This window comes from Natator depressus, chromosome 2, assembly GCF_965152275.1.
Source record: "Natator depressus isolate rNatDep1 chromosome 2, rNatDep2.hap1, whole genome shotgun sequence".
Lineage (NCBI taxonomy): Eukaryota > Metazoa > Chordata > Testudines > Cheloniidae > Natator > Natator depressus.
Window position 1 is genome coordinate 139,327,046 of NC_134235.1, and position 26,786 is coordinate 139,353,831.

Consider the following 26,786-nt stretch of genomic DNA (forward strand, 5'->3'; position numbering starts at 1 on the left):
ACTAAGTATTTCTAATCTAATAACAGCACAAATATCAGTATGTTTTTCCTTAGAATGAGACTATATATTAAAGCGATCAAGGCAATCCCTCATATGAAATGTGATTCCCTCCCCAAATATACATTAGGTTTTGTGTTGTGTTTTTTTTTACAACCCACAGCATATATTTATGTTTTCTCCTTTAATAGCAAAAAAAAAAAAAAAAAAAAGCTATTTTACATGAACTACTCTCTCAAGATTTTCTTTTATGGGCATGTCAAAATTTTAAAACACCTTTAGACAAGAGAAGGAAGATTACTGGAACTGGCAAGAAAAAATGACAACTGGCTTGTACCTTCTATATATATTGTAAATTAATCCTTTGTACATTAATCTTCTGTGTCACCATTTTGTTGCTGCTGTGAAACTCCAGTATAAAAAAATCTCGTGACTATAGTTACTGTGCTAACTGAACATGTATTAAAGTAAATGTTGTCTTTGAAAGAGTTTTTTCATGTGCTCAAATCTGATTTCTCATCATTCTTGCATCTTCCCCCTGCACACCCACATGATCAATTACAGCAGACTCTCAATTTATGATTCACATGCTTCGATATAGTGGAGCCTGTGACAAAATGACAACTGCATTTTCCTCTCTTCCCCCTGGGAAACAGAATCTACACCAAGCACAGTCTGAGTACAAAGGAAAAGCACTGCATGTCTGGTGCTCTACTGATAAGACAGGACATTGCTCTCCGCAGCTTTATTGCAGGTAATGCATGAGAGTAATCCTTTACTGCTTTAAGTAGTCCTATAAATTAGAGTGGCTGAACTAAGACATATCTGTTAGTGGTACACTGCCAGTACCATGCCTCAATTCCCATAAATGATGGGAAAAGTAACTACGGAGAAGAAATAAATCTTTCATTGCATTTTGGTGTATTAAAATACTCCATTTTTACATAAAATTTAATATTAATAATTATGAAGACCTCTTCAAAAAAATCTGTCTGAATTTGCAACCTGTGAGAAATAAGTTTTACACACAAAACCAAAAGGTACAAATTTACCTTTTTTCCTATTCAACAGGAACTACATAGGGTATATCATGTATGTTAAAGATTGGATTCAGACTCCAAATCCAAATCCTGTACGTTAATCCTGATTGGCTTCTCCTCCCTCTGAATGAGGTGAAATTGCATTTCAAGAGGCTAAGTGTCTGTTCCTTCTAAACTTTTACTTTTCACATCCTCAAAGAGAGAGACAGCCAACTCCTTTGCCTGATGCCACAATGTAACCACATTTATGCTGAAATATAGATATTCTTCTACATTAGCTCATCTACTGGAACCAAAGGGTAAACTAGCTAACAAGCTTTTTGAATCATTCTGAATGGAAAACACACCAATACTTAAGCTTTAGCAAGGTGGAAAGCATATTTGTATTCTAGGACCTCAGAATACAATATAAACATGGATCATCATCAGCATTTCTCTCCATAGCTCCACAAATATAGAAACCTTCTATGGGGCAAGACTTTCGCTTATCAGAGACTCCTCTGATCTCAAATGATCTCACTAGACCAGTGGCTCTCAACCTGCGGGCCGTATGCGGCCCAGTTAGCACACAGCTGCGGCCTAGCTGCATGCTAAAGGCAGCAGGGGCCGCGCAGCAGGATCCGGGTTGCCGGGCTGTCCTGCCCTTGCACTGGGGCTGCCCTCACCTGCAGCGGGGTCTGCTCCTGGCCCCACTCTGTGGAGGGGTCTCTGCGTGGGGGCTGGGGCGCTAGGCATAGGCATGGGGGGTTGGGAGGGGCACTGGGGTTCTCAACCTGCGGCCCACGTAACACGTTTTAGGCCGCATATGAAGCCCACAATGATAAATAGATTGAGAGCCACTGCATTAGATCTATCTGGTGAGAAGTGAATAGTTTAAAATATCAGATTAAATCCAGAAAAAAGCCTCTGAAATAAAAATCCATATAAACAAAATACCAGCTGTACATAGTCCTCAACAAGTGGACGTTTGTGTCAACCTGATTTGTTTTTCAACTGATGGCAATGGACAGGGCTTGAACCACTTACTGGCAATAGGACTAAACCTATTACTGGAAACAGATGCAAAAGTTTGAGAGAGGGAGAGCCAGTGAAGTCTATGGGAGATGTCTTGGTGAGAATCCCACCTCCCCAGGTACCAGGATTTCTACCAGAATGCTTTCCCTGGCCCTGCTCATAGGATCTGTCAGGGTTCCTTCCCACTCTGAACTCTAGGGTACAGATGTGGGGACCCTCATGAAAGACTCCCTAAGCTTATTTCTACCAGCTTAGGTTAAAAACTTCCCCAAGGCAAAAAGTCTTTGTCCTTGGATTAGGTAGAATGCTGCCACCACCAAGTGATTTAACAAACAATCAGGGAAAGGACCACTTGGAGTTCCTATTTTCCCCAAAATATCCCCCCAAACCCTTACACCACCTTTCCTGGGGAGGCTTGAAAATAAACAAGATGAGCACAAACCAGCCTTGGATTTTTAAGACGCAAAAAACCCAATCAAATTCTGAAAAAACAGAACTTTATTAGAAGAACAAAAAATAAATAAATAAATAAATAAATAAATAAAAGAACTCCTCTGTAAGATCAGAACGGAAGATAATCTTACAGGCAGTCAGATTCAAAACACAGAAAAACCCTCTAGGCAAAACCTTAAGTTACAAAAAAAAACCCACAAAAATAGGAACACACATTTCCTCCAGCACAGGGAATTTACATTACAAGACAAAACAAAGAAACCCTAATGCATTTTCTAGCTAGCTTACTTACTAACTTTACAGGAGTTGGAGGGCTTGCATCCTTGATCTGTATGACAGAAACAGACAAAAGCCTTTTCCCCCTCTCCAGATCTGAAAGTATCTTGTCCCCTCATTGGTCATTTTGGGTCAGATGCCAGCCAGGTTACCCGAGCTTCTTAACCCTTTACAGGTAAAAGGACTTTGCCTCTGGCCAGGAGGGCTTTTATAGCACTGTATACAGAAAGGTGGTTACCCTTCCCTTTATATTTATGACATCCATCTTTCTTCTCTGCCTAAAGCTAGTAAGTGGCTAAGTACAGTAGAGTTAAGAACACCAAAGTTACGAACCGACCGATCAACCACACACATCATTTGGAACCAGAATTACACAATCAGACAGCAGCAGAGGCAAAAAAAAGCAAACAGTTCAACTACTAAAATAGTAAAGGGAAAGTTTAAAAAAATATTTGACATGGTAAGGAAACTATCCTTGCTTCATTTAAATTAAGATGGTTAAAACAACATTTTTATTCCAAATAGTAAAGTTTAAAACTATATTAAGCCAACATTCAGTTGTAAACTTTTGAAAGAAGAACCATAACATTTTGTTCAGAGTTAAAAACATTTCAGAGTTATGACCAACCTCCATTCCCAAGGTGTTCGTAACTCTGAAGTTCTACAGTATGAAGCTTCCCCACCTCTGGCTTTGAGAATGGAAGAAGAGCTTTCTCCCTCCACATCAAAGTCTGACTACTGTGGGAGCAGAGCTCTATTCTACCCCTCCTCCAACCTATGATGTTTGGGCCACCATCCGCTTCCTTCTCCGTGAAGAGCTCCAGTGAGCAGCAGCAGCGCAAACACAACATTCCTAAGCAGCACAAGAGCAAAACTGATAGATGACTGGTGCCTCCCCAAAATTTTCCCAAGCTGCACCGGCTCCCCCGGCTGCTCCCTAGTAGCCAGGCCCTGGAGGCACTCCTAGATGCTGCCCAGTGCAGCACAGCAGCTGCCTTGGAGAGTGCCTGGCTGTGGCTGGGCTTGGCTTTCAGGACAGAGGCTGAGCAAGTCGGAGACCCGCCCCGCTCGCCCCCTCGGCGCTCTTAGAGTCGGCTCTTGTCCCTGGAACCTGAGCCTGGGCAGGGAGCAGCGGCAGGAGCAGCCTGCTCCCTGCCTAGGCTTGACTTCTGAGGACAGGAGCCAACTCTGAGCATGCTGGAGGGGCGGGGGTGCTCCGGTTTGCTCAGCCACTGTCCCCAGAAGCTCAGCACGGGCGGGGGGCAGCCTGCTGCTGCCACTGCCAGGCGCTCTCCCAGTCAGCAACTGAACTGCACCAGCCAGTGTGGCTGGGAGAGGCTCTGGTCCCGCCTCTTACATTCTGGCCCCACCCCTTCCTCTCCCCATCTGGGCAAGCTGCCGGAGGGGCACTTGGCCTTTTGTGCACCTCTCACAAGTCTCTTCTGAACAGGTCAAGATACCTGTGTTAGTCTCGTAAAACTACATGCTATCTGAACAGGCTTACTTCAGTTATTTATCTTTGAATACCGCCAACTTTTTTTTTATTATTATTTAAAAACTACAAAAGGAGATTTTATCTGTCCTGAATTAGAAACACACTGTTGGTCAGAAATATCCGAAGACCCTGCCACACAAAGAAGCTAACTGAAGCCTACATGATTCACATAAAACAACAGTGACTCACACACTGGTGAATACCGTGTACAGTGCAGGATATGTACCTGAACTGATACTATTTTCTGTACTCTTCTTCCTTTCCTGTACATACTCAAAAGGCAGTAGGTCAGTTCACTGAGGCTACAGGTTCCAAATGAAAGATAATAAAATTGAATAATACTGAAGTGTCATATTTTGACAAGAGTGCCACATCAATGCCTTTTAACCTGACCACATTCACATCTGTTGAGACTTACATGCCCCAAAACAACAAAGTGTTCTAAACAGTGAAAACAGCAAGACAGGGATTTGTTTGCCCTCCTTGCTGCCTGTGACCCAAAGAGCCCCTCAATGCCCACTGGCATAGGGCCCACTCTACTGTAACTGATATCTGGCCTGACATTCACTGCCTCCAACATCACACTGTTGTAATATGTATCCAAAAGGTATCTTGGAAGGTATCATATGTAAATCAATGAAAGGCTGGTCATGAACATCATTGTGTGATGTATGTATCTGTTGTGGGTAAACTCTGCAGCTGAACGCCACTTCCTGGGTCCTAGTGCCAGTTGTGCTCCTCTTCTGCGTGCTGGGAACCTTCCTGTTTTCTGTGCAACAGCGAATGCCTGCAGTGGGGCAGGGTGAGGGAGGGTGGGGGAAAATGAGGGAAGGGGGGGGATGAGGGCGGAAGAGGCAGTAGGGAAGGAAGTGGGTGGAATACGGCAGGGGGAGGGGAATGTGGGAGTGAGGCATAGGTGCTGGAACTAGGGATGTGGGGGTGCTGCCATACCCCCGGCTTGAAGTGGTTTCCATTATATACAGGGTGTCATAAATAGAAAGGGAAGGGTAAACCCCTTTAAAATCCCTCCTGGCCAGAGGAAATCTCCTCTCACCTGTAAAGGGTTAAGAAGCTAAAGGTAACCTCGCTGGCACCTGACCAAAATGACCAATGAGGAGACAAGATACTTTCAAAAGCTGGTAGGAGGGAGAGAAACAAAGGGTTTGTGTGTCTGTCTACATTTTGTCTTTGCCGGGGATAGACCAGGAATGAAGCCTTAGAACTTTTAGTAAGTAATCTAGCTAGGTATGTGTTAGATTATGATTTCTTTAAATGGCTGAGAAAAGAATTGTGCTGAATAGAATAACTATTTCTGTCTGTGTATCTTTTTTGTAACTTAAGGTTTTTGCCTAGAGGGGTTCTCTATGTTTTGAATCTAATTACCCTGTAAGGTATTTACCATCCTGATTTTACAGGGGGGATTTCTTAATTCTAATTCTATTTTTATTAAAAGTCTTCTTGTAAGAAAACTGAATGCTTTTTCATTGTTCTCAGATCCAGGGGTTTGGGTCTGTGGTCACCTATGCAAATTGGTGAGGCTTTTTATCCAACATTTCCCAGGAAAGGGAGGGTGCAAGTGTTGGGAGGATTGTTCATTGTTCTTAAGATCCAAGGGTCTGGGTCTGTAGTCACCTAGGCAAATTGGTGAGGCTTTTTACCAAACCTTGTCCAGGAAGTAGGGTGCAAGGTTTTTGGGAAGTATTTTGGGGGGAAAGACGTGTCCAAACAGCTCTTCCCCAGTAACCAGTATTTGTTTGGTGGTGGTAGCGGCCAATCCAAGGACAAAAGGGTGGAATATTTTGTACCTTGGGGAAGTTTTGACCTAAGCTGGTAAAGATAAGCTTAGGAGGTTTTTCATGCAGGTCCCCACATCTGTACCCTAGAGTTCAGAGTGGGGGAGGAACCTTGACACAGGGTTTCAGTTTGGTTCAATGGCTCTCAGCACCCCCACTATATAACTTGTTTCAGCACCCCTGGAGTGAGAAAGGGGGCTGGGGTATCCCAGGGGGAAGCAGGAGCCCAACATGCAGCAGCTGTGTCCCCTCGGCAGCAGCTGTGGCTCCGCTGTTAACCAGGCCCATCAAACCCTCACCCAGACAAGCCCTACCCCCCTACACCTGGACCCCCGACAAGCCCCCCATCCTCACCCCCACCCCACTGAGCCCCAACCAGCTGCACCTGGACTCCCACCCCATAAAGCCCCACTCCCCCAACCCCTGCACCAAGCCCCCAACACCCACCCCCCATCTCGCCACACCCAGACCCCCCTACGGAGCCCCAACCACCTTCACTTGGATCCCCTGCAGAGTCTTATTGCCCCTGCACCCGGAACCCCCCAGCGAGCCCCTGTGCATCCAGATCTCCCACTGAGCCACCCGCACCCAGACTGCCCCACACAGAAACCTCTCACCCCACACCTGGATCCCCCACACTAAGCCATTCCGCACTTGGATCCTGCTGGGCTGAGTCTGCCCACCTACACCTGGTATGCCTGGCACAGAGGGGCAGGGCCCTGGGGTGTTTCTGGGGCAGGTCCGTCCCTTGCACTGTGTCAGGGTTGGGTGCAGCGTCACTGCCGAGTCCCTGTAGTGGAGAAGGTGGGGGCTGCAGAGTGATCTCCCACCTCATTGGAGCCAGTGGCCTATGCTCCCCACTGACATGCCGGAGCCATTTATTTATTGAACAATAAAATCTGCAGAATTGTAGAACATTGTGTGCATAATTTTTATTGGCACAGATTTTTAAATATTTTGGCACAGAATTCCCTCAGGAGTAAGCAAAGTCCTCACTTGCTGAGGCAGAGGAGTGTGGCTTACAGTTGTGGGTGTCCTGAACAGAACATCACACTGCCAACCAAAGACAAGTTGTATTGCAAATGACAAACTCACCGAGATGCTTTGGGGAAGTGTACAATTCACATAGTCAAACTACATAGTACAGACATACAGTGTGGACACAGGCCACAGAAGTCAACACCAGCAGGGGACAGGCTCAAACAAAAAAAACAACAACAAAAGACAAAAAAAATCAAGGTGACAGAGTTCAAAGCACAATTATTATATTTTCCCAGACAATGGAAAACTGGTTAAAAAAAGGAGAGCCTTTTCATATCGGGAGGAAGAGTAGAAGGAAGAAGGTTTTATACACATTGATTCCAAATCAAGACTCAATATCAAAAATAAGAGTGAGGGTAATGTTGAGCCTCAGTCAACCATTCCAATTGAAAGGGCTCCCCTGCCACATTGACGGACCTCTTTGGACCCAGCGAGAGGCAGGTGCCTAACCGTAAAAGCATTAATGAAAGCACGATGCCATGATTAGGAAGCTCATACAGGTGAGTCGCATCATAGTGCATTTAACTTACGCGAATTCAACTATACGCGCTCGGCAAAAAAAAAAAAAAAAGAAAAAGAACAAGATACCTGTAAATAGTGCGGGTGATTCTACCCACCATTCCACTCAATGAGTGTATGCCCCAGAGTGAGCGTGAGATGGGAGACATGAATCTGCTGTTCCCTCAGTCGGTCTCAGTTCCTGCGTGCCTCTCATAGTGTGAGCATCTCGCTGCACTGAGTGTGATTCTACCGTTTAACTATACATATTTTTCGTACAACATGGTCCCTAAATGCAAGCCAACTACTTCATCTGATGCTCAACTGAAGAAACTGCCATCTGTTCCAACCGTGGAGGAAATACTGGCTGTGTTGGACTTATTGAGAGACGGTATATCAGTCTCCAACGTGGCCCGTAAATATGGCCGCAACGAATCTAGCATCCGTGCCATCAAGATTCGAGAAAGAAATTCGTCAAGCCGTGGCATCAAGTGCTCCAATAACTGCTATGACGACGAGCCAGGTGAGTGATAAGACTTTAGTGAAGGCATTAAAAAAGGCATTAAACTTATGGCTGGAAGACATGAACCGTAAACGTGTGCCTATCGTTGGCAACACATTGCGAGAAAAGGCTCTTAGCCTCTACGCACTGTTCAAACCTCCCACCAAAGAGGGACAGCCTTCTGATGAGAAGGAATTCAAAGTTAGCCAAGATTGGCTTAACAGTTTTAGGAACTGTTTCAACCTCAAAAAGGTGCAGACTACTGGTGAAGCTGCATCTGCCAATAAAGAATTATTTAATTTCTGAATACAATCCCTCTATGGAACGAAGCCTCAAAATCACACGTAGTATTACGGACGATTTGAGACCGTATCAAGAAATGTTTGAGCAACTCAAGAGACAACAGCAACAGTTGCCGATCACCATGTTTTTCAAGGAAAAACAAGCAGCAGCACATAATCTTACGCAATCAACTTCTCGAGTTGAACCAGAGCCAACCACTTCGTCTAAGACTCGCTCTCAGTCACCTCCATCTCCTGGATCGACATCAAGCCCTGACGACGCCCTGTAATTACCCCCCTGTAATTAAAAATACAGTACTGTAAAATTATAGTTTGCATAGGTACTCTTTATTATAGTGTACATTACTGTATACGTTATACATCTGTACATATTACTGTACAGGGTTCAGAGTAACAGCCGTGTTAGTCTGTATTCGCAAGAAGAAAAGGAGTACCTGTGACACCTTAGAGACTAACCAATTTATTTGAGCATAAGCTTTCGTGAGCTACAGCTCACTTCATCGGATGCATACTGTGGAAAGTGTAGAAGATCTTTTTATATACACACAAAACATGAGCAGGAGAGTGGGGTGGGAGGAGGTATTTTTTCATGCTGTGTGTGTATATAAAAAGATCTTCTACACTTTCCACAGTATGCATCCGATGAAGTGAGCTGTAGCTCACAAAAGCTTATGCTTAAATAAATTGGTTAGTCTCTAAGGTGCCACAAGTACTCCTTTTCTTTGTACAGGGTTGTATACACAAAACCATGTACAGTATACTGAACTTTATGGGCAATTTAAGGGATTTTCAAGGGTAATTTTGACTATATGTGATTTTAGCCTTACGTGTTAGAACCTAATCCCCGCGTAAGATGCGACTCCACTGTACGTAAGACTCAATCCAGAAATAAACTGAGAACACAGTCCCAGAGTCTTAAAATTTCACCTGGTCTCAATAGGGCTTCTTGTCCTGAAGGATACATTCTATTGAATAACGCTGAGTGCCCGGGGGGAAGGGGGAGGGAGTCCCCTTCTGCAGGAGGGGAAGAATTTTAAAGATTTAAGAGTCAAGGAAAGAACTATGTGAGAGCCACATGTTATTACAAATGGAGCAGCTCAAATACACTGTTTGCCGCATAACCCTCATCACGGAAGAAAATGAATGACTGAACTATTTTCCAAGTGAGACCTAGGAATAATATGAAGAACTAAGATTGTGTCTGGAGTTACAGAACACGTCTTTGCAATAACTCAGCTGTCCAAGAACCAGATGTGTGAAAAAGACCTAAACTGAAGTGAAAAAAAAACAAAAAACAATCCACTTTGAAACCAATTCCCTAGAGAACAGATGTTCCCTATCACAACCCCCAGAGAGGAGTGGCCAACCTGAGGCTGAGAAGGAGCCAGAATTTACCAATGTACATTGCCAAAAAGCCACAGTAATAGGTCAGCAGCTCCCACACCCCAGCTCCCAGCGCCTCCCACCAAGGGGCAGCCCGCCCACTCCCTCCCTGCACCACCCGATCAGCTGTTTCGTGGCCTGGAGGATGCGGGGGGGGGGGGGGGAAGGGGCACGGCAGGCCCAGGGGAGGGGGCGGGAAGGGGTGGAGTGGGGGCAGGGCCTGTGGCAGAGCCCAGGGTTGAGCACTGAGCGCCCCCTGGCACGCTGGAAAGTTGGCGCCTGTCGCTCCAGCCCCGGAGTCGGTGCCTGCACAAGGAGCCGGGTATTAACTTCTGTAGAGCGGCACCCGGCTCAGGAGCCGCAGGTTGGCCACCCCTCCCCGAGGTTAACGGACGCTACCCGGCGCCCCTGCTGGCCAGTCTCGGGAGACCGGCGGCCTGAGGGGAAGGGAGGCGGAGGCTGCGCCCCGTTTCACCTGTAGGGCCGGTCTCGTCCCGGCGCCGGCGGGCAGGAAACGGGATTTAATTCTTTAACCAGATCCAGGTTTCCCGTGATCTCGCGTCCCGGGTTTATCGCGCCGAGGCCCGGCGGCGGAGACCCCCGCCCGCCCGCCCGCCCGCAGTGTTCAGTCCCCCGCCAAGCAGCTACGGGCCGCCCAGCCAGCCCAGCCCGGGCGGCCGCCCACCAACGGTCACCCCGCTCCGAACACGCTCGCGCCGCAGGACGCGGCCTGGCCCCTCACCTGCTCCGCGCGGCCCAGTCTCCCAGAGGCCGTCACGCCGCCCTCGCAACCACCGCGCGGAAGAGCCCTCCGCGAACCAACTGGAGCGTTGCCCGGAGTTGAGCCAGGAGCGGCCCCGCCCCCTTCCAGCGGAGACGTGACTGGGCGGGCGGGGCGGGCACTCCGGGTTAATCTCTGGTTGGCCCAAGTGAGGGCGCTGAACGCCAGGCGGAAGGGGGCGGGGTCTTATCGAAGAGGAGGTCGCGCTCACGCGCGTTGCGGGAACTGCGCGTGGGGTCGCCGCTCGGAGCCTGGCCTGGGCTGCGTCACCCAGGTACAAAGCCAGGCGGGGCAGCAGCAGGGCAGCTCCGCCGTGTTTTTCAAGCCAGCCACGGGGAGTGGGAGGGAGCTGGATGCAGGGGTGGCGGGATCGGGGCCAGAAGGCTCCTAGAGGTGAGGGGAGGCTGCGCTTCCCAGGTGTGTGATCCTTTCCCCGTCGGAGCGCTCGGGAATGCAGCCGGCTCCAGGGAAACGTGGGAAATTGGCAAAGGACGTTGTGCTGAAGCCCTGCTCTGGTGGAAACTGTCACTGGCTCTTTAAAGAGCGATCGAGTGGTTAAAACAATATTTCAGAAAGAATAATTCGTGTCTAACAACGCTTTGGGCTCTAAAACCTAAAAATAACACAATCTGGTAGCCTTCTTACTGTTTTCCTTAATTAGCAATGAAGACTGGTCCTCTGTGGCTCACAGCCAAGGGTCTCACGTGGTAAACACCAGTTAGCAAATATCTGCTGTCTTGCAAACGCTGCCAGACCTAGCACTTCCTTCTGGGAGTCGTTCTGTAGAATTCCCTGGGAGTCGTTCTGGTAGCAATCCCGATTAACTGTTGACCTCTTTTTGTAGTCATTTATCCCTGTCCAAAGTGAATGTAAAATGCTGCCAAAAAAGGAGAGCATTTTGCACCCCCATTGCACAAGTGTAAACAAATATAGGAACGGGTATAGTTGTGCATCAGGGGTTTTTGTGTCCTTCATTAGATTATCATGTACCACTGGAGTGTTAACTCTAGGTGCAGGGAAGTGTACCTTTACACATAGCTGTAACATGTCCTTTATGGGAGAGGTATCTGTACCTTGGGACTGAGAGGGCCAGATTCTTTGCTGTTGTAAATCAGTACACCTTTGCTGAGGCCTCCTTACTCTTTTTTTTTTCCATTATGAACAATTAGATTGTCTTTCAAAGGTGTTAAGACTAATATTATAAAATAGGAGGAAGGGGGACTGATTCAAAGGCCTGCTTGAAGTTTCACACAGAGTAAATATTTGTATTACTATTTGTTGTGTTTTTATAGTAGTACCTGCTATAGGGCGTGGTGCTTTCCAAACAGAAAAAAGGGAATGGTCCCTTTTCCAAGGAATTCAGTCTAAGGACAGAGTGACAGGCAGACAAATAAGCAGAAGTTTGGGGAAATGTGAATGACATACTGTTCTTTCTTTTTAGTTAATGTGCATGCCAAGTAGATTCCCTACTAACTTTGCAGGGGGGCAATAAAAATACTTCTCCGAAACTTCCTTCTGATTACATGCTAGTTTAACTCAAAGCAGAGTCAATGTAGCTATACAACTTAATTTGGTTGAATATGGATGGTAGTAAGAGGCAAGAAGGCATCCTTTAAAAAGTGGAATTTAAATACTAGTGAGAAAAATAGAAAGGAGCATAAACTCTGGGAAATGAAGTGTAAAAATATAATTAGGAAGACCAAAAAAGAATTTGAAGAACAGCTAGCCAAAGACTCCAAAAGTAATAGCAAAAAAAAAAAAAAAAAAGGTAAGTACATCAGAAGCAGGAAACCTGCTAAACAACCAGTGTGGCCACTGTACAATCGATGTACTAAAGGAGCACTAAGGGATGATAAAGCCATTGCGGAGAAACTAAATGAATTTTTTGCATTGGTCTTCATAGCTGGGGTGTGAGGGAGATTCCCAACCATGAGCTTTTCTTTTTAAGTGACAAATCTGAGGAAGCTGTCCCAGATTGAGGTGTCATTAGAGAAGGTTTTGGAACAAATTGATAAACTAAACAGTAATACCTCTCCAGGACCAGATGGTATTCACCCAAGAGTTCTGAAGGAATTCAAATGTGAAATTGCAGAACTACTAACTGTAGTCTGTAACCTATCATTTAAATCAGCTTCTGTACCAAATGACTGGAGGATAGCTAATGTGATGCCAATTTTTAAAAAGGGCTCCAGAGGTGATCCCAGCAATTACAGGCCGGTAAGCCTGACTTCAGTACCGGGCAGACTGGTTGAAACTATAGTAAAGAACAAAATTGTCAGACACGTAGATGAACATAGTTTTTTGGGGAGGGGTCAGTATGGTTTTTGTAAAAGGAAATCATGCCTCACCAAATCTACTAAAATTCTTTGAGGGGGTCAACAAACACGTGCACAAGGGGGATATAGTGTACTTAGATTTTCAGAAATCCTTTGACAAGGTCCCTCACCAAAGGCTCTTAAGCAAAGTAAGCTGTCATGGGATAAGAGGGAAGGTCCTCTCATGGATCAGGAACTGGTTAAAAGACTGGAAACAAAGGGAGGAATAATGGTTAGTTTTCAGAATGGAGAGAGGTAAATACAAGACCCTCAGAGATCTGAACGGTACCAGTCCTATTCAAGATATTCATAAATGGTTTGGAAAAAGGGGTAAACAGTGAAGTGACAAAGTTTGCAGATGATGCAAAACTACTCAAGATAGGCAAATCCCAGGCACACTGCAAAGAGCTACAAAAGGATCTCTCAGAACTGGGTGACTGAGCAACAAAATGGCAGATGAAATTCAGTGTTGATAAATGCAAAGTAATGCACATTGGAAAACATAATCCCAACTATACATATAAAATGATGGGGTCTAAATTAGCTGCTACCACTCAAGAAAGAGATCTTGGAGTCATTGTGGATAGTCCTCTGAAAACATCCACTCAAGGTGTGGCAGCAGTCAAAAAAGCTAACACAATGTTGGGAATCATTAAGAAAGGGATAGATAATAAGACAGAAAATATCATATTGCCTCTGTTTATATCCATGGTAGATCCACATCTTGAATACTGCGTGCAGATGTGGTTACCCAATCTCAAAAAAGATCTATTGGAATTGGAAAAGGTTCAGAAAAGGACAACAAAAATTATTAGGGGTATGGAACAGCTTCCATCTGAGAAGAGAGAAGACTGGGAATTTTCAGCTTGGAAAAGAGATGACTAATGGGGGATATGATTGAGGTCTATAAAATCATGACTGGCGTAGAGAAAGTAAATAAGGAAGTGCTATTTACTCTGTCTCATAACACACAACCTAGGGGTCAACAAATGAAGTTAATACTCAGCAGGTTTAAAACAAACAAAAGGAAGTATTTTTTCACACAACGCACAGTTCAGTCTGTGGAATTCCTTGCCAGAGGATGTTGTGAACGCCAAGACTATAACACGGTTCTAAAAAAAGAACTAGAGAGGTTCATGGAGGATAGATCCATCAATGGCTATTAGCCAGAATGTGCAGGGATGGTGTCCCTAGCCTGTTTGCCAGAAGCTGGGAATGGGCAACAGGGGATGGATCGCTTGATGATTACCTGTTCTGTTCAGTCTCTCTGGGGCAACTGGCATTGGCCACTGTCGGAAGACAGGATACTAGGCTAGATGGATCTTTGGTCTGACCCAGTATGGCTACTCTTATGTTAAATACATAATTTATCAATGTGCAGTTCAAAAAATGTACTTGTCAATAATAGGACTCTTGCATAGTTTGAGAATTACTGTTTTAAATTAACAGCGTGAACTTGAAATCAAGTCAACTTTAATAAGTGTTAAAGGTAGTTTCAGGTACGGCACTACACTTACTCCTGAGTTTCCATGCCAATTCTTAGGGCCTCTAATTGAGAAGCCATGATCCTGCAGATGTTTTCACACATGTTCCTCTATTAGCATTGAAGTCAATCTAATAACTCATATACTTAAAGTGAAGTAAATGTGAAGTAGATATGTAAGTGTCTGCAGGAATGGGATGAGGTTGTCTTTTTTTATTTTATTTTATTTTATTCTGTTGCTGTATGCGCAGGTAACTAAGGCCCTGATCCTGTAACTGCTTGAGCAGGTCTACCCATAGGCTTGGGATCTAACTGACTATACACATGTTCTGCAGTCAAATGTGCAAAGTAATCAAGTTGGGGAAAAAAACACACCAAAATAATTTTTCTCTGATGGGAGGAGGGGTGTCTTTGGGAAACAGACCATTAAGGGAGCAAGGAAGAAATCCTATAGACAGGTTGTTCAATGTCCTCTGTAGGGTTTCTTCCACCTCCCTCTGAAGCATCTGGACTAGATGGGCCACTGGCCTAATATGGTAAAGTAATTTCTATATTCCTGTTACACTGTCATTTCTCTATAATGTCCCTTTCTTTTTTTCCTCCTGTAGGCAACTTCCAGGGGAACACTTGACCTGATATGGCTTTGATTAACTTACAGAGTTTCCAGTTTTATTCTTCTACTGTACGCACATGCAGATCCCTGGGAACACTAAGAAAAACCTTGAACCACCTTAGTGATCAAGGCAGACAGCTAAGGTCATGGTGCTGTGGTTCCTCGGTCTTTGGCACGGTACTTTCAAGGGTTAGGTTTCGGTGGGTGTTTTATAGAAACTACCATGCAGAACTCTGGAACCAGCCTAACTCCATTACGGGAACTGTGCATCTTCACAGAGATGCTGGGAACAGTTCTAAATCTGATGGCAAATGGATGGATGAACAAAAATTTTTCATGGAGCTGAACAGCTTCAATTCATCCAATGATATTTTTAAATTTCTGAGTTCTTTAGAAGTTATATCCGACACCATGGCGGCAGCAGCTTTACAGAGGATCTGTGAATTTGAAGTGGATGACAGTGGATTGAAGAATCCCGAAGACATATTGGAGAATGAAGTCTTCAGGGCATTATGCTTTCAGTTTGAACACGAATCACAAAAGCTGTCAGACACTGGTCTCGTGACTGCATTGCAGGCTTTGATAAAGTTGCGTGTAGATCCCTGGAGTACTTTGATTGTGCGTTTGGTATCAGAGAGCCAGGAACGGCTTGATAAGGGACAATTAACCATTAGAAACCTGTGTATTCTTGGAGAAAGCTTGCTTGATTTGGAAGGCCCAGGTTGTACAATGCTGGAACAAATTGTGAACCAAGTACAAGGAAAAAAGCTTGAAGAATGGACCACTGAGGAAATAGCAATGGTTTACGGAATGCTGCAGATGAGTATTACAGAAGAAGGACAATACCAAGACTTGTTAAACCACATGAACAACATCACTTTAACGTTAGCTCCCCAACTAAGCCCTAAATTGATAAGCAGAATACTGAATGCACTGGTTATTCTCGACCAAACTCAGGCAATTCCTTTAGTAATAAGACTATGTAAGTATTCAGTGAGGCATGTCCCTCAATTCACAAATGATGAACTAGCAAATGTGCTGGGAGCTTTCATACACTTTGGACATGCTGACCAGTTCTTCACAGAAGCACTGGAAAGACTTGTTCCCAAATCCTCCTTCACCATGCACCCGGAAGCAGTCAGCAAAGTCATGCAATACTGCTGCAGAAAGCTGATCCGTTCTAAGCCCATCTTTGATGCAGTGGCAGAAAGTTTTGTTTATAATGCCGACAAATGCACCACCAGACAGATTGCTGAGTATATTGTTCCATTTGGGACACTCAATTACCTACCACCAAGTGCTCCCTCTGTCTTCAGAAAACTTGAAAGAATACTAAATGCTCGCTTTACTCAGTTTCAGCCTCACACCCTGCTGAATCTGCTCCACTCATGCACCCTTATTGAGCGTTACCCAGTAAACTTTCTGGCAAAAATATTTAACCCCTATTTTCTTCAACAGCTGCAGGGTAAGGGAACTAAGTTCATCTGTGTCTCTGGTACTCTGTATATTAGCTTCTCTCATACCACCTCCTTGCCAACCTGTGTATCTCAAACTCCACAATCGGCTGTTGAAGCTAACTGAAGAAGAGGGGATCAGGAAGTTGAAGGTGCCTGTACGAAGTTTAGAGACAGAAATTTCGAAAGGAGAGCAGAAAGATAGGCTCCTTCCCTGCTTTAACTGTTTCTGATTAAATAATAATGCTTAGCACCTTCGTATTTTAAAAGTGTTCCATAAACTTTAACCAGCTGATCCTCAGAAATTAGTAAATATTATCCTCGGCTTACAGATCGGGAAACTAAATCACACATTGAGGGGATGGGTGGAAGAGGCTTCCTTTCCCATGCTTAATCCACTGGAACTCAGTGCCTCTCTGATGTCATGATATCTTGCAAGATAACATGAAGAACCCAGATCTTGCCAGATATTTATTTTTCTTCAAAATTTAAAAATACAGCTATAAGTAAGTGAGAGAGATGATTTTCAAATATTTGATTTTTATATGTAATTTTTAAGTTTATGTGCATGTTCTCTTAATGATTCAGGATAAAGCAGCTTTTATGAATGTTTCTTTAAAAACAACTCCCCTTTGTACAATGACTTGCATGGGAATTCTTGTTGAACACATATCTGTACTGAATGTCTGAATCTTTTTGTTTCAGCTCAAACACCAGGTTTGGACAGATTTGTCCTCTCCCAGCTGACCCAGCTCTTTTTAACAGTTACCTTGGAGTGTCCCTTCTATGAGGTAGTAGATATAAGTTGAAATATTGTTTGGGATTTTTTTAGTCCACATAGTAATTATTGCATAATTGTTCCTTCTGAAGCAACATAATATAGACCAGTGGTCCCTAAGCTTTTCAGGGTAATGCCCCCCCCTTGTCCCTGTCTGCCCCTCCCTCACCCCCTGGGCCAGGAGTGGGACCGTGGCTCTGGAGGAGGGGGGAACGGAGCTGCGGCCCAGGGCCAAGGCTGGGGCCAGTACAGGGGCAGAGGCACGGTCAGGGGCCAGGAGCTGCGGGCAAGGCTGAAGTAGAACTGGGAGTGGGGCTGGGTGGCACTTCCTCCCTGCCCGCTGTGGGGGCAGGCCCAGGCCCTGTTGCACCCTCCATGAACCATTCCTCTGCCCCCCACAGTTTCGAGACCTCTGATATAGATATATAGGTCTCTTTTCATGATTAAAATTGTGAGACAATGAGCTTGTCCTACTTTATTTTTCTGTTCTCTGCACAACCAGTTACGTACAATGCAGCATATGCAGCCATTTAAAAAAAAATCCCAGTGTGAAGGCATATACTGGAATCTGTCTGGTTGCAGAGGGAAGGGTTATTGGCAAGGATTTCAAAAATGTGTAAAAGAAACTTAACCTATTCTGGCTGGCAATTTGTCTGACAAAACATTCATTGGCAGGAAAATGCTAATTCATCAAAACAAACTTTTTGGAGGAAAGGCTTGGTCTACCCTTTTAATGGCCTGATGGTGCGAGATGCTGAGTGATATCCACACCCCTGGGGGTTGAGGGTATACAGCATCTCACAGGGTCAGGTCCTTATGGTTTCTCTCACAACCACTACATAATAAAGAGCTGTCCTGCTTCTCACACTTTAACCCATAGAAATTCAATATAATATACAAAGGCTGGTGAGAAAGGCGGCACTGTGATGAGGAGACTGCTTCCCTTAGCCTGAGATATGTTATAAAACCTGTACTTGTAGGTGTTGGGGATGAGGAAGTGACAAACTCTTTGGACCATAAATGAAATCCTGCTTTAGGTATGGAGGACCTTAAGAACTAGGTCTTTATGAAGAACTTTATGATGAGAAAGATGGAATCTTTATTTTTCCTATCCCATAGGAAAGCCCAGTGGAGGAGCTAGCATTTTTTGTCTAGTGGGAGGAACATCTGAGTCATGGGATGCCCTCTTCTCTTCTCTTCTCCTCTCAATTTCTGGCTATGTAAAATGCTGGCAAATCACTCTTGCCTAATTTCTTTACTTTCCACAGGAAAGTAAAGTGTTGTCTGGCCCAGCTGTAAGAGTCTAACAGCAGTGTTGTCTTTTTCTCCTTGTTTCCTGTGCCTGGGTCTGGAGGGACAGGGCAGAGCTGATGTTAGTGTTGGAGCTACAGCATTCTGGGACTCACCTGTAACTGACAGGAGGACTGGAAACCAAGCACATCTGGCAGGTGTAGTTACCATGACTCAGACAGCAGGGATCTCAAACGACATCCATTGGGAGTGAACTCACCCATTGCACTGAGCTGTGCATAGAAGACATTTCCCTTTGTTTTTTTCTTTGGTATGAGAGGATATAGAAGGTAACACAAGCTCCTGTGATTCACCAAGCAGCTCCACTGGGAAATTGAACCCTTCAGGCTTGTCTCCTTGCAGCCTGTAGTGTGGACTAGCCTAGGCTATCCTTGAGGCTGATGGTGGATGAATATATATTTGGACATATAATAAGAGTCTTGCTTGGAGTGTTTCTGTTGTTTTAGTTTGGTGTAGTATTTGCATCCTGTTTGTTAGGGTCCTGATCCAACAAGATTCTAAAGCACATTATGTACACTCTTTTACAATAATACACTTGCTAGCTATTAAAAAATAGCTTACCCGCCCCATTATTTTTTAGTTTCTTAATTACCTGCATATGTAGGAAATGTTTCTATGTGCTACTGAGGTAACTGTAAGAGCAGAGCAGATAGAGGCTTAGATTTTATCTTTTTTCTTGCTAAGTGAAATTTTATGAGTATTTCCTTTTCTTTGCTCTTTTGATAGGGTCCTAAACTCCTTCCAAAGTATCGAGTAAAGTCCTTTCTCATACCAGGCCGTTCACTGGAGTCCTCTGTGGACGTTCACCTCTACAACAGGGTGAAGACTGGACTAGTTGATCTGCTAGGAACAAGAATGTATTTTGCTTCTCATGTGTTGACACCATATTGCTATACATTAGGTGAGTGGTGATGTCATTTTTTAAGGTAGAGGTGACTGGACCTATTGAGGTCCCTTCCAGACCTACACTTCTCTGATTCTATGATTATTGTCACACTGTCTGGAGTGGCTCAAGACTGAGTGCGCCAATTTCAGGGCAGACTGTCAAAAAGCAGGGCAGACACCCCAAACTGGTGGTGTGATCTGTAATTAGATGTCACCAACCCAATAACAAATGTGAATTCCCAAAGTACAACCATAGTTTGCTAATGGAGTCACAGACAGTCCCCTTAGACATTCCAGTCTATCTTGCCACCCAGGCAAGCTGGACTATGTGACAAATGGTCACTTACAACAAAAATCACAAAATACTCAGGTTGCTTCCAGTCCCAAGAGACCAGTCACTTATCCCAGATCAGTTTGTTCCTTAGGTCTCACACTAAAAACAACGTTGGTAACTAACTAAAAGTTTATTAACTAGGAAAAAGAAATCAGAGTTATTTACAGGTTAAAGCAAGAAAGCATATACAAAAGTGAGTTTCAGTCTCTGATTCAAAAGGTGATAGAGTTATAGTAATCGGTCAATTCAAAGCATCTTTTGGGGCTAACCCCTACCAAGTAGCATGGGGATCTCTTTGCTTATGTTTAGGAATATCTGCCCCTCGGTCTAAACAGCATGAAAGAGAGATTCAGTTTCTCCTTGTCAGGGATTTTTATCCCCTCCACTCCAGAGTTCAAACTGATGGGATGAGGACTCTCCTTCCTGGAGGAAATTAGGAATGCAGTCAGTAATCCTTCGATGCTACACAATGCTTAATTTGCCTTCAATGGCCATGGACAAGCACTTTGTTACTCAGTGCTGTGTGTCCTATTTGGCGAGTTGCAAAATTATAGAGGTTTACAATGCATACGCTCAGTATAACTTTATACCATGGGCTATAAAGGTTATAAGTGAGATCAGTATATGCAACATATTACAAGCATTTTATAAAGTCTAAGCACATTCTTATCAATTTACCATCTAATATCTATTGTGATAATGCTAACACACAGGAAAGCAAGATTGGTTTCTAGCTATGCATTTTTAAGTGTTCAGTGGGGCCTGGGGCCTTGGCGTGAGCTGGCGCTTGGCCTACCAGTGTCACAAGTAATATTATAGTAGCGGAACTTTGCATCTTGTTGTCACAGTTTAGAGCAACTGCACCTGTATTCCCTCTCCATGGTCCACCAGAGGTACCCATTTTAGTCTCACAGCTCCTCAGCCATCACCTCTTTGGAGTAGAGACCCATGTCTCCTTCCCTCCTGTCTAGGATTTTTCCACGCTGCACATTTTTCTGCCTACACTGATATTCACAGCAAGCCAGACTGCCGAAACAGGCCAGCAGCTGCGCTTTGCTTTCTCTTTGAAGGCTGTGAACAGGTGTGATGGCCAGCAGTTACAGTTACCTCCCAGCTCTTTCTATGCAAAACAGAAAATGTGCAGTTTAATATATTCTTATTTGTTAAATGTATATGGTGATCTCTCGACCAAAAAAAAAATCAGACAAAATTAACGCTATAAACCTTTTTAAAAAGCAGTGTTTATCAAAATGTCATAGTTTGAAATTCAGAGTTCTTAACTGACTCATGGCACAGTGCAGAAAAAGAAAACACGGAAAAATAAAGATTTTTTGTTTTGTTTTAAAAAAAAAAAAAATTTTTGTTTTAAACCATCTCCAAAATGTCTTGTCAGGCAGGGAAAGGTAAGCTCAGATTTGCATGTGCACACATAAATTTTATTTAGCAGGAGTCCACTCATTTTAAACTTTCGGGTGGAAAGGATATTTTACTAAGAAGTTGGTGGGGTGGTTAAAATGAGATCTAGAAAGGAAGTTACCAGGTGCATGCAGTGTTATACACTCACATTGTAGGCAATACAGCTATGGAAAAATGAAGATATGCCACTATCTTGTCTTGAATGTCAGAAAATTCTCCACTTCAAGTGTGCATGAAGCCAAAGAATCATTCCTTGATTAAAATCTTGGCAAACTGAAGGTCTAGGTTGTCCGTGGTAATTGCTGGCTGCCCAGATTATACATACCCAGCAGTTGCATAATTTACTTATCTTTTTTAGAAATATTTTCCATATGTTTGTCTGCCTTGTTTATTCTTTAATCATTAACCGCCTCTTTCTTCTTAACTGCTTTTTAGACGGGCACATGGATAGATGTAATTTGCAATAGAAAGCTACGTTCGTTCTTGGGGAGTTTGTCCGTCCGTCAGGGAAAAATATTAATAAAATTACAATAAGCAGTGTATATTGTATGAAAGCATTTGTTTTTCTTTCCCACTCGTCCCTCCCCCAACCCAGATGTTGAGATTAAATTAGATGAAGAAGGCTTTGTATTACCTGCCACCCGATATGAGGAGGTGCACAGGAGGTAAGAGAACTACAAACACTAGAGGCAAAGACCATCAGACTGTGAGATTACATTAAATTGACAAAAATGGCAATGTTCAGGGTGAAATTCTGGCCCGATTGAAGTCAATGGAGGTTTGCCATTGATTGCAGTGAAGCCAGATTTATACCCTGGGTATCTTAAAACCTTGACTTGCAATGTATCACATATAGAGCCAGATTGTGAGTGGTGTTGAGGGACAGACGAGAAATTCACTCTTCACTATGTAGGAGCCAGAATGGATAACACTAATTTTCTAATAAATAAATAAAAATTAAATCTGATTATTTTACTTTCTTTATTAGTTGTTTGTTTTCTTACCATTTTATACTTTTAAGTTGCTAAAGTGGATGTTTGGTACTTGTTTCTTTAGTTTCCTAATTGTAAAATTTCAGATTTTACATAAAGATTTTTTTCTACTAATTAATTTCACCTTTAAAATGTCATCTGTGCTGAAAAAAGTTAAGTCCAGGGCCTTATTAACATACTTCGTATGAGACCAGCACAACCTCAGTGACTAAATTGATGAGCAAGGAATTTATACTATATTTGCAATTGGACTTTCATAAGTCAAGTAAGCTGAATGCTTTGGCCAGGCTGTACTCCTCCATCACAATTTTCAGTCCCCCCTGATATGCGTGGGACTTGTGCTCCTAAGTCATATAGGTAGTTTTGAAAATCCCACCTATAGTTGTCTAAATGTGGGGTTAGGAGCTTAAACATAGCCTCTTGCTTTCAAAAAGTTTGGCCTATGTTCACAATAACTTTTAATTTATTGAAAACTGCACATTGTGAAAGATGAGGCAAATTTTGCTTTGGAATGACAAAGGTTTTATGCCATTGAGAGACATTTTTAATCAAAATACAGTTTTTGGCCTTGATGCTGCAAACCTTATACACATGCTTAACTTTAAGTAACATTCATATAAGTAAAGCTACCTGCATAAGTGTTCGCAGGATCAGACTCTTGTTTTCAGTATTTTGTTTTTACCTGTATCAGTTTTGTAAGATTCAAATAAGATACCCCACCAATAGTGGCATTACAAATAAACAATTTATGTAATTTGATTCATTATATATTTTAATGTAAAATTGCTATATAAAATTTTTTCAAATTAATTTCAGAACGTTTAAATACATGATTTAACAAAAAATCAAATTGTTTAAATTGCCTTGATTTAAATCACTCTGCCCTGGGAGGGGCCAATCATAGTAGCAGCCCCTCTGCTCTGACCCCATGAGGGACTATGTGCTCTAAAAGGGTGTGGGGAAGAGGCAGTATCCCTTGCCCCCTTCCCTGCGGCCCACAAAGTAGGTCTAATAATTGATAACGTTGTTTTTAAATGCACTTTTGTGTTTGATTTTAGAATAGCCCTGTGTATTGATGGTCAAAAGAGGTTTTGCAGCAACAACCACAGTCTTCTAGGCAAAGAAGCTATTAAACAAAGACATTTGCAATTACTTGGTTATGAAGTTGTGCAGGTAAGGGCTGAAGCTATCAGCTAGTGCTTCTCTAGCTAGGAAAAGATTCAAGGCTAATTTATAATAAAGGTTAAAGGTACTGCTGCAAACACTTCCCATGCTGGTTGTGGACTTGCTCCGGTTATGTGACCTCTTCCCTTTCTTGGTCTCTTCTTCTGGTCTTCCTTTTCTTTATTATTAATTCATTCTTTCTGCTTGCCAGTTGCAAATTTCAAGAGCGCTCAGCTCCTATGACTGTTTTAAGATTCAAATCCTGGTTCCATTGACTTCAGTGGAAGTTTTGTCACTTGAGTTCAGTGAGACTAGGATTTGTACCTAAATGTCTCACCTTTTTTTTTTATTTTCAAAAGACCTTAACTGGGATTTTTTTAAAGGTGAAGGGTTTCTTGGTGTGTGTTTTTTTTTTTTTCCTAAGAATACATATAAAGCCTCTTTTCTGTTCATAGAATCCCCACAACTAGGTCATTTTCTTTATTTTGCTTGTTGTTCATATTTACTTAATTTTTGCTGAAAGACTTTTTTCCTGTGTGGATTGAAGTAAAATCCTTTTTTAAATTTTGCAAATGGAGAATTTGTTATAATCAGCTAGTGCAATGCACCCAACTTTAGTAATTGACTCTGATTCTGCAATGAACTCCACACTCAGGCAGTCCCTATAGGGTCCACTTGCATGGAGTCAGTTGCAAGATTGGAAGCTTAATTTGCATTTTTAAAAGCTTAACATAATTTATGACATGAAATTATTCATTCACGAAAATTTCATTTTATGAAAGTTAATCTTAAAGAATATTGACTATAATGCAGTTGTTCATTTAAAGCAATTTCTCACAACCATTTCTCTCTTTAACTTCCAGATTCCATTTTTTGAGTTTGAGACTTTAGATAACAACAGAGAGATAGTAGAATATCTGCACAAGAAAATTTTTCCTCGTACCTACAGGCTCAACTGGTGATACAATATAACAATAATAGAATACAGACTGGTCTACAGCACCTCTAGGTACTGTGAAGTGTAAATATTTTGCATGGGAGAACCACTCTACTTTCAAAGTAACTCCTCATGGGATGATTTTAGCTTCCGAATGTGAGTCTCTCCAGTTCCTGGATGGATTGATGTACAAAGAATTAGAAAGGGAACAGAATATATTTTGTTTTGTGTGAACATTTACTGCAGCTGAATAATAATGGAAAATGCTTGCAAAACCGTTCATGCTGAGTTTCCTGGGTATTGCACTTTTCCTTTTAGAGTTGACAGAGATATGCTTATAAATGGGTAAATACATGATTGTATGTGGGGTTACTAAAAGTTGCTAGACAGTCAAGTTGTTACTGATCAGGGCTTTTCTCAGTGGTACAATAAATTCAGTTGCACAGTGTCAAATTGTGCACTGTCTTACGCTGTGCAACACTGGAATTATTGGAGTTTCCAAAATATGTAAAGCAGGGTAGAATTTTGCCACTCATGTGACTCAAAAGGCTTAGTACTTATGAAACAAATTTAAATACCCTAAAGCAAAGTATGGTTTATTATCATAATTGCATATATATTTAAACTACTGTTAATTTCTTTAATAATGTGATTTAAGTATGCAAGTTTTCTATTTACCAGGATTTTTAAATGTAAAAGAAAATCAATGCACTTCATTCATATTTGCTCATGTTCTTATTTATATTTCTCACCATTTTAGATTTCTCAGCTGTATTCCATAGAACCTAAAATATTACTGGTTTTAATGTTCAGTGACTCCAATAAAGAGCACTATTGCCCACTGATCACAGAGTAAAATAATTTATTTGAAAGTCTGAAGAATTCATTGCATTGTCATCAGTCCAGTACTGTTTGTTGTACTGCTCTTTTTCCAGTTAAAATGAAGAATTATTCTTAAAGATGGAAACTTGAATCCCCATCTACCTTGCACTGTCAAATCAACCTTATTTTCTCTGATAAAGACCACTCATTACAAGCTAATGGAGTTACACTGGTGGCACTGAGAGACTCGTTTGTTCGGCAGAATGTGTGTTGTTGGAGACGATGTGTGAGATAGAGGTAGCTCAGCTTTACTTTGAGAACACAGGATGAGTTCAGTGAGGAACAATCTTTCATGCAGGCTAGATTGTTTCCTTTATGTCCAGTGATGTGTAGGTACTTGCGCAAATAGTAAAGCCAACCTACAAAGTTAGGTCACCTGCCATCTGTAGTAATTACGGTCAGTCTTGCTTAAGTCAGAGGGAAAATTCGTGTAGTTTTAAAACCAAACAAAAATACACCTCTTCTTATTTCATTAAAACATCCACCTCTTCTAGCATGGGTTCTGGTTTTTTGTTTTGTTTTTTTTCTGAAGGTACATCTACACAATGATAAAAACCTGCAGCTGGCCCAGGCTCACAGGATTTGGGCTCTGGTCTGAAAAATTGCCATGTAGATATTCGGGCTTGGGCTGGAGTCCATGCTCTGGAACTCTGCAAAAGGGAAGGGTCCAGTCCAAGCCTGAATGTCTGCGTAGCAATTTTTCAGCTTGGAGCGCAAGCCTGAGTCAGCTGATGTGGGCCAACTGCAAAGTTTTTATCCCTGTGTAGATGTACCTTCAGAAAAGATCCTTGTTGATTGCTTTTGAAATGCAGACATCTGTCAGAGCTGCCAAACAGTACCCAGAGGTTTGAGGTGATGCCAAAAGCTGGAAGGACATCTAGATTTTATTTACCCTGATGTGCTTTCTCCTCACTTTGTCCTCTCCCAATCCTTACCTCACCCCTCCCTGCTCTTACTGGTGTGGGAGCATGGCACTCTGGCAAATTGCCAGTCTGACCTCTTTTCTGGGTCAGTTCAACCATCCAAACTCCCCACTCTGCTGGCTCACATAGCTAGGGAATGGAGCTGAGCACCAGTCGGAAGACAGCTTGTGTTATAAAGAGCAAGCAGTACTCCCCGATCAGCACGTCAGAAAATAGTCTCCACAGGTGAAGTAAGGGGGAGCAAAGGAAAAGCCTTATTAATTATTTGTATTATCATAGCTTTTAGGGGCTCTAGTCATAGACCAGTGGTTCTCAAACTTTTGTTCTGGTAACCCCTTTCACATAGCAAGCCTCTATGTGCGACCCCCCCTTTTAAATTAAAAACACTTTTTTACATATTTAACACCATTATAAATGCTGGAGGCAAAATGGCGTTTGGGGTGGAGGCTGACAGCTCGCGACCCCCCCTTGTAATAACCTCGTGACCCCCTGAGGGGGCCCGACCCCCTGACCCCGAACCCCTGCCATAGACCATTGTGCTAAGCACTGTACAAACTCAGAACAAAAATACAATCCTTGTCCCAAAGAGCTTGCAATCTGAGTGTAAGACAAGAGGCAACAGATGGAGACAGACAGGAGTCTACAAGAAAACAATGAGACAATACAGGCTAGCATGGTATGGTTGTGGCATCAGTGCACCAGCAGCTTAGGGGTAAGGGAAAGT

The 26,786-nt window shown here is 43.0% G+C and overlaps 2 protein-coding genes across 5 annotated transcripts in view; one reads left to right on the forward strand and one right to left on the reverse strand.

The window, feature by feature from the left end:
* The window catches only part of MTRR (5-methyltetrahydrofolate-homocysteine methyltransferase reductase), a 116,844-nt gene extending 106,178 nt beyond the window's left edge, over nucleotides 1–10,666 (reverse strand). Inside the window, exons 1-2 of one of the 4 annotated variants that reach the window (XM_074945060.1) lie at nucleotides 10,537–10,666; nucleotides 8,575–8,688 (exon numbers count right to left, since the gene is read on the reverse strand). The gene's annotated coding sequence lies outside the window, so the exon portion shown is untranslated. Of the gene's footprint in view, nucleotides 1–7,697; nucleotides 8,394–8,574; nucleotides 8,689–10,536 lie in introns of those variants that run through there. The other 3 variants (XM_074945059.1, XM_074945061.1, XM_074945062.1) reach the window with 3 other exon arrangements.
* A 47-nt stretch (nucleotides 10,667–10,713) lies between these two features.
* FASTKD3 (FAST kinase domains 3) lies at nucleotides 10,714–25,094 on the forward strand. Its single transcript, XM_074945064.1, has 7 exons — nucleotides 10,714–10,849; nucleotides 14,982–16,451; nucleotides 17,146–17,231; nucleotides 19,256–19,430; nucleotides 21,760–21,829; nucleotides 23,215–23,329; nucleotides 24,184–25,094. Exons 2-7 carry the CDS (start codon nucleotides 15,011–15,013, stop codon nucleotides 24,280–24,282), a joined length of 1,986 nt encoding a protein of 661 aa, XP_074801165.1. The 5' UTR covers nucleotides 10,714–10,849; nucleotides 14,982–15,010; the 3' UTR covers nucleotides 24,283–25,094.
* The last annotated feature ends 1,692 nt before the right edge of the window (nucleotides 25,095–26,786 follow it).

Bases quoted from the DNA above. Each gene is read 5' to 3' on its own strand.
- FASTKD3 (XM_074945064.1), top strand. From the start codon at position 15,011: ATGGCTTTGATTAACTTACAGAGTTTCCAGTTTTATTCTTCTACTGTA. The intron at 17,232-19,255 runs GTAGTAGATATA...CTCTTTTGATAG, and splicing joins TGGAGTGTCCCTTCTATGAG to GGTCCTAAACTCCTTCCAAA. The intron at 23,330-24,183 runs GTAAGGGCTGAA...TTTAACTTCCAG, and splicing joins TTGGTTATGAAGTTGTGCAG to ATTCCATTTTTTGAGTTTGA.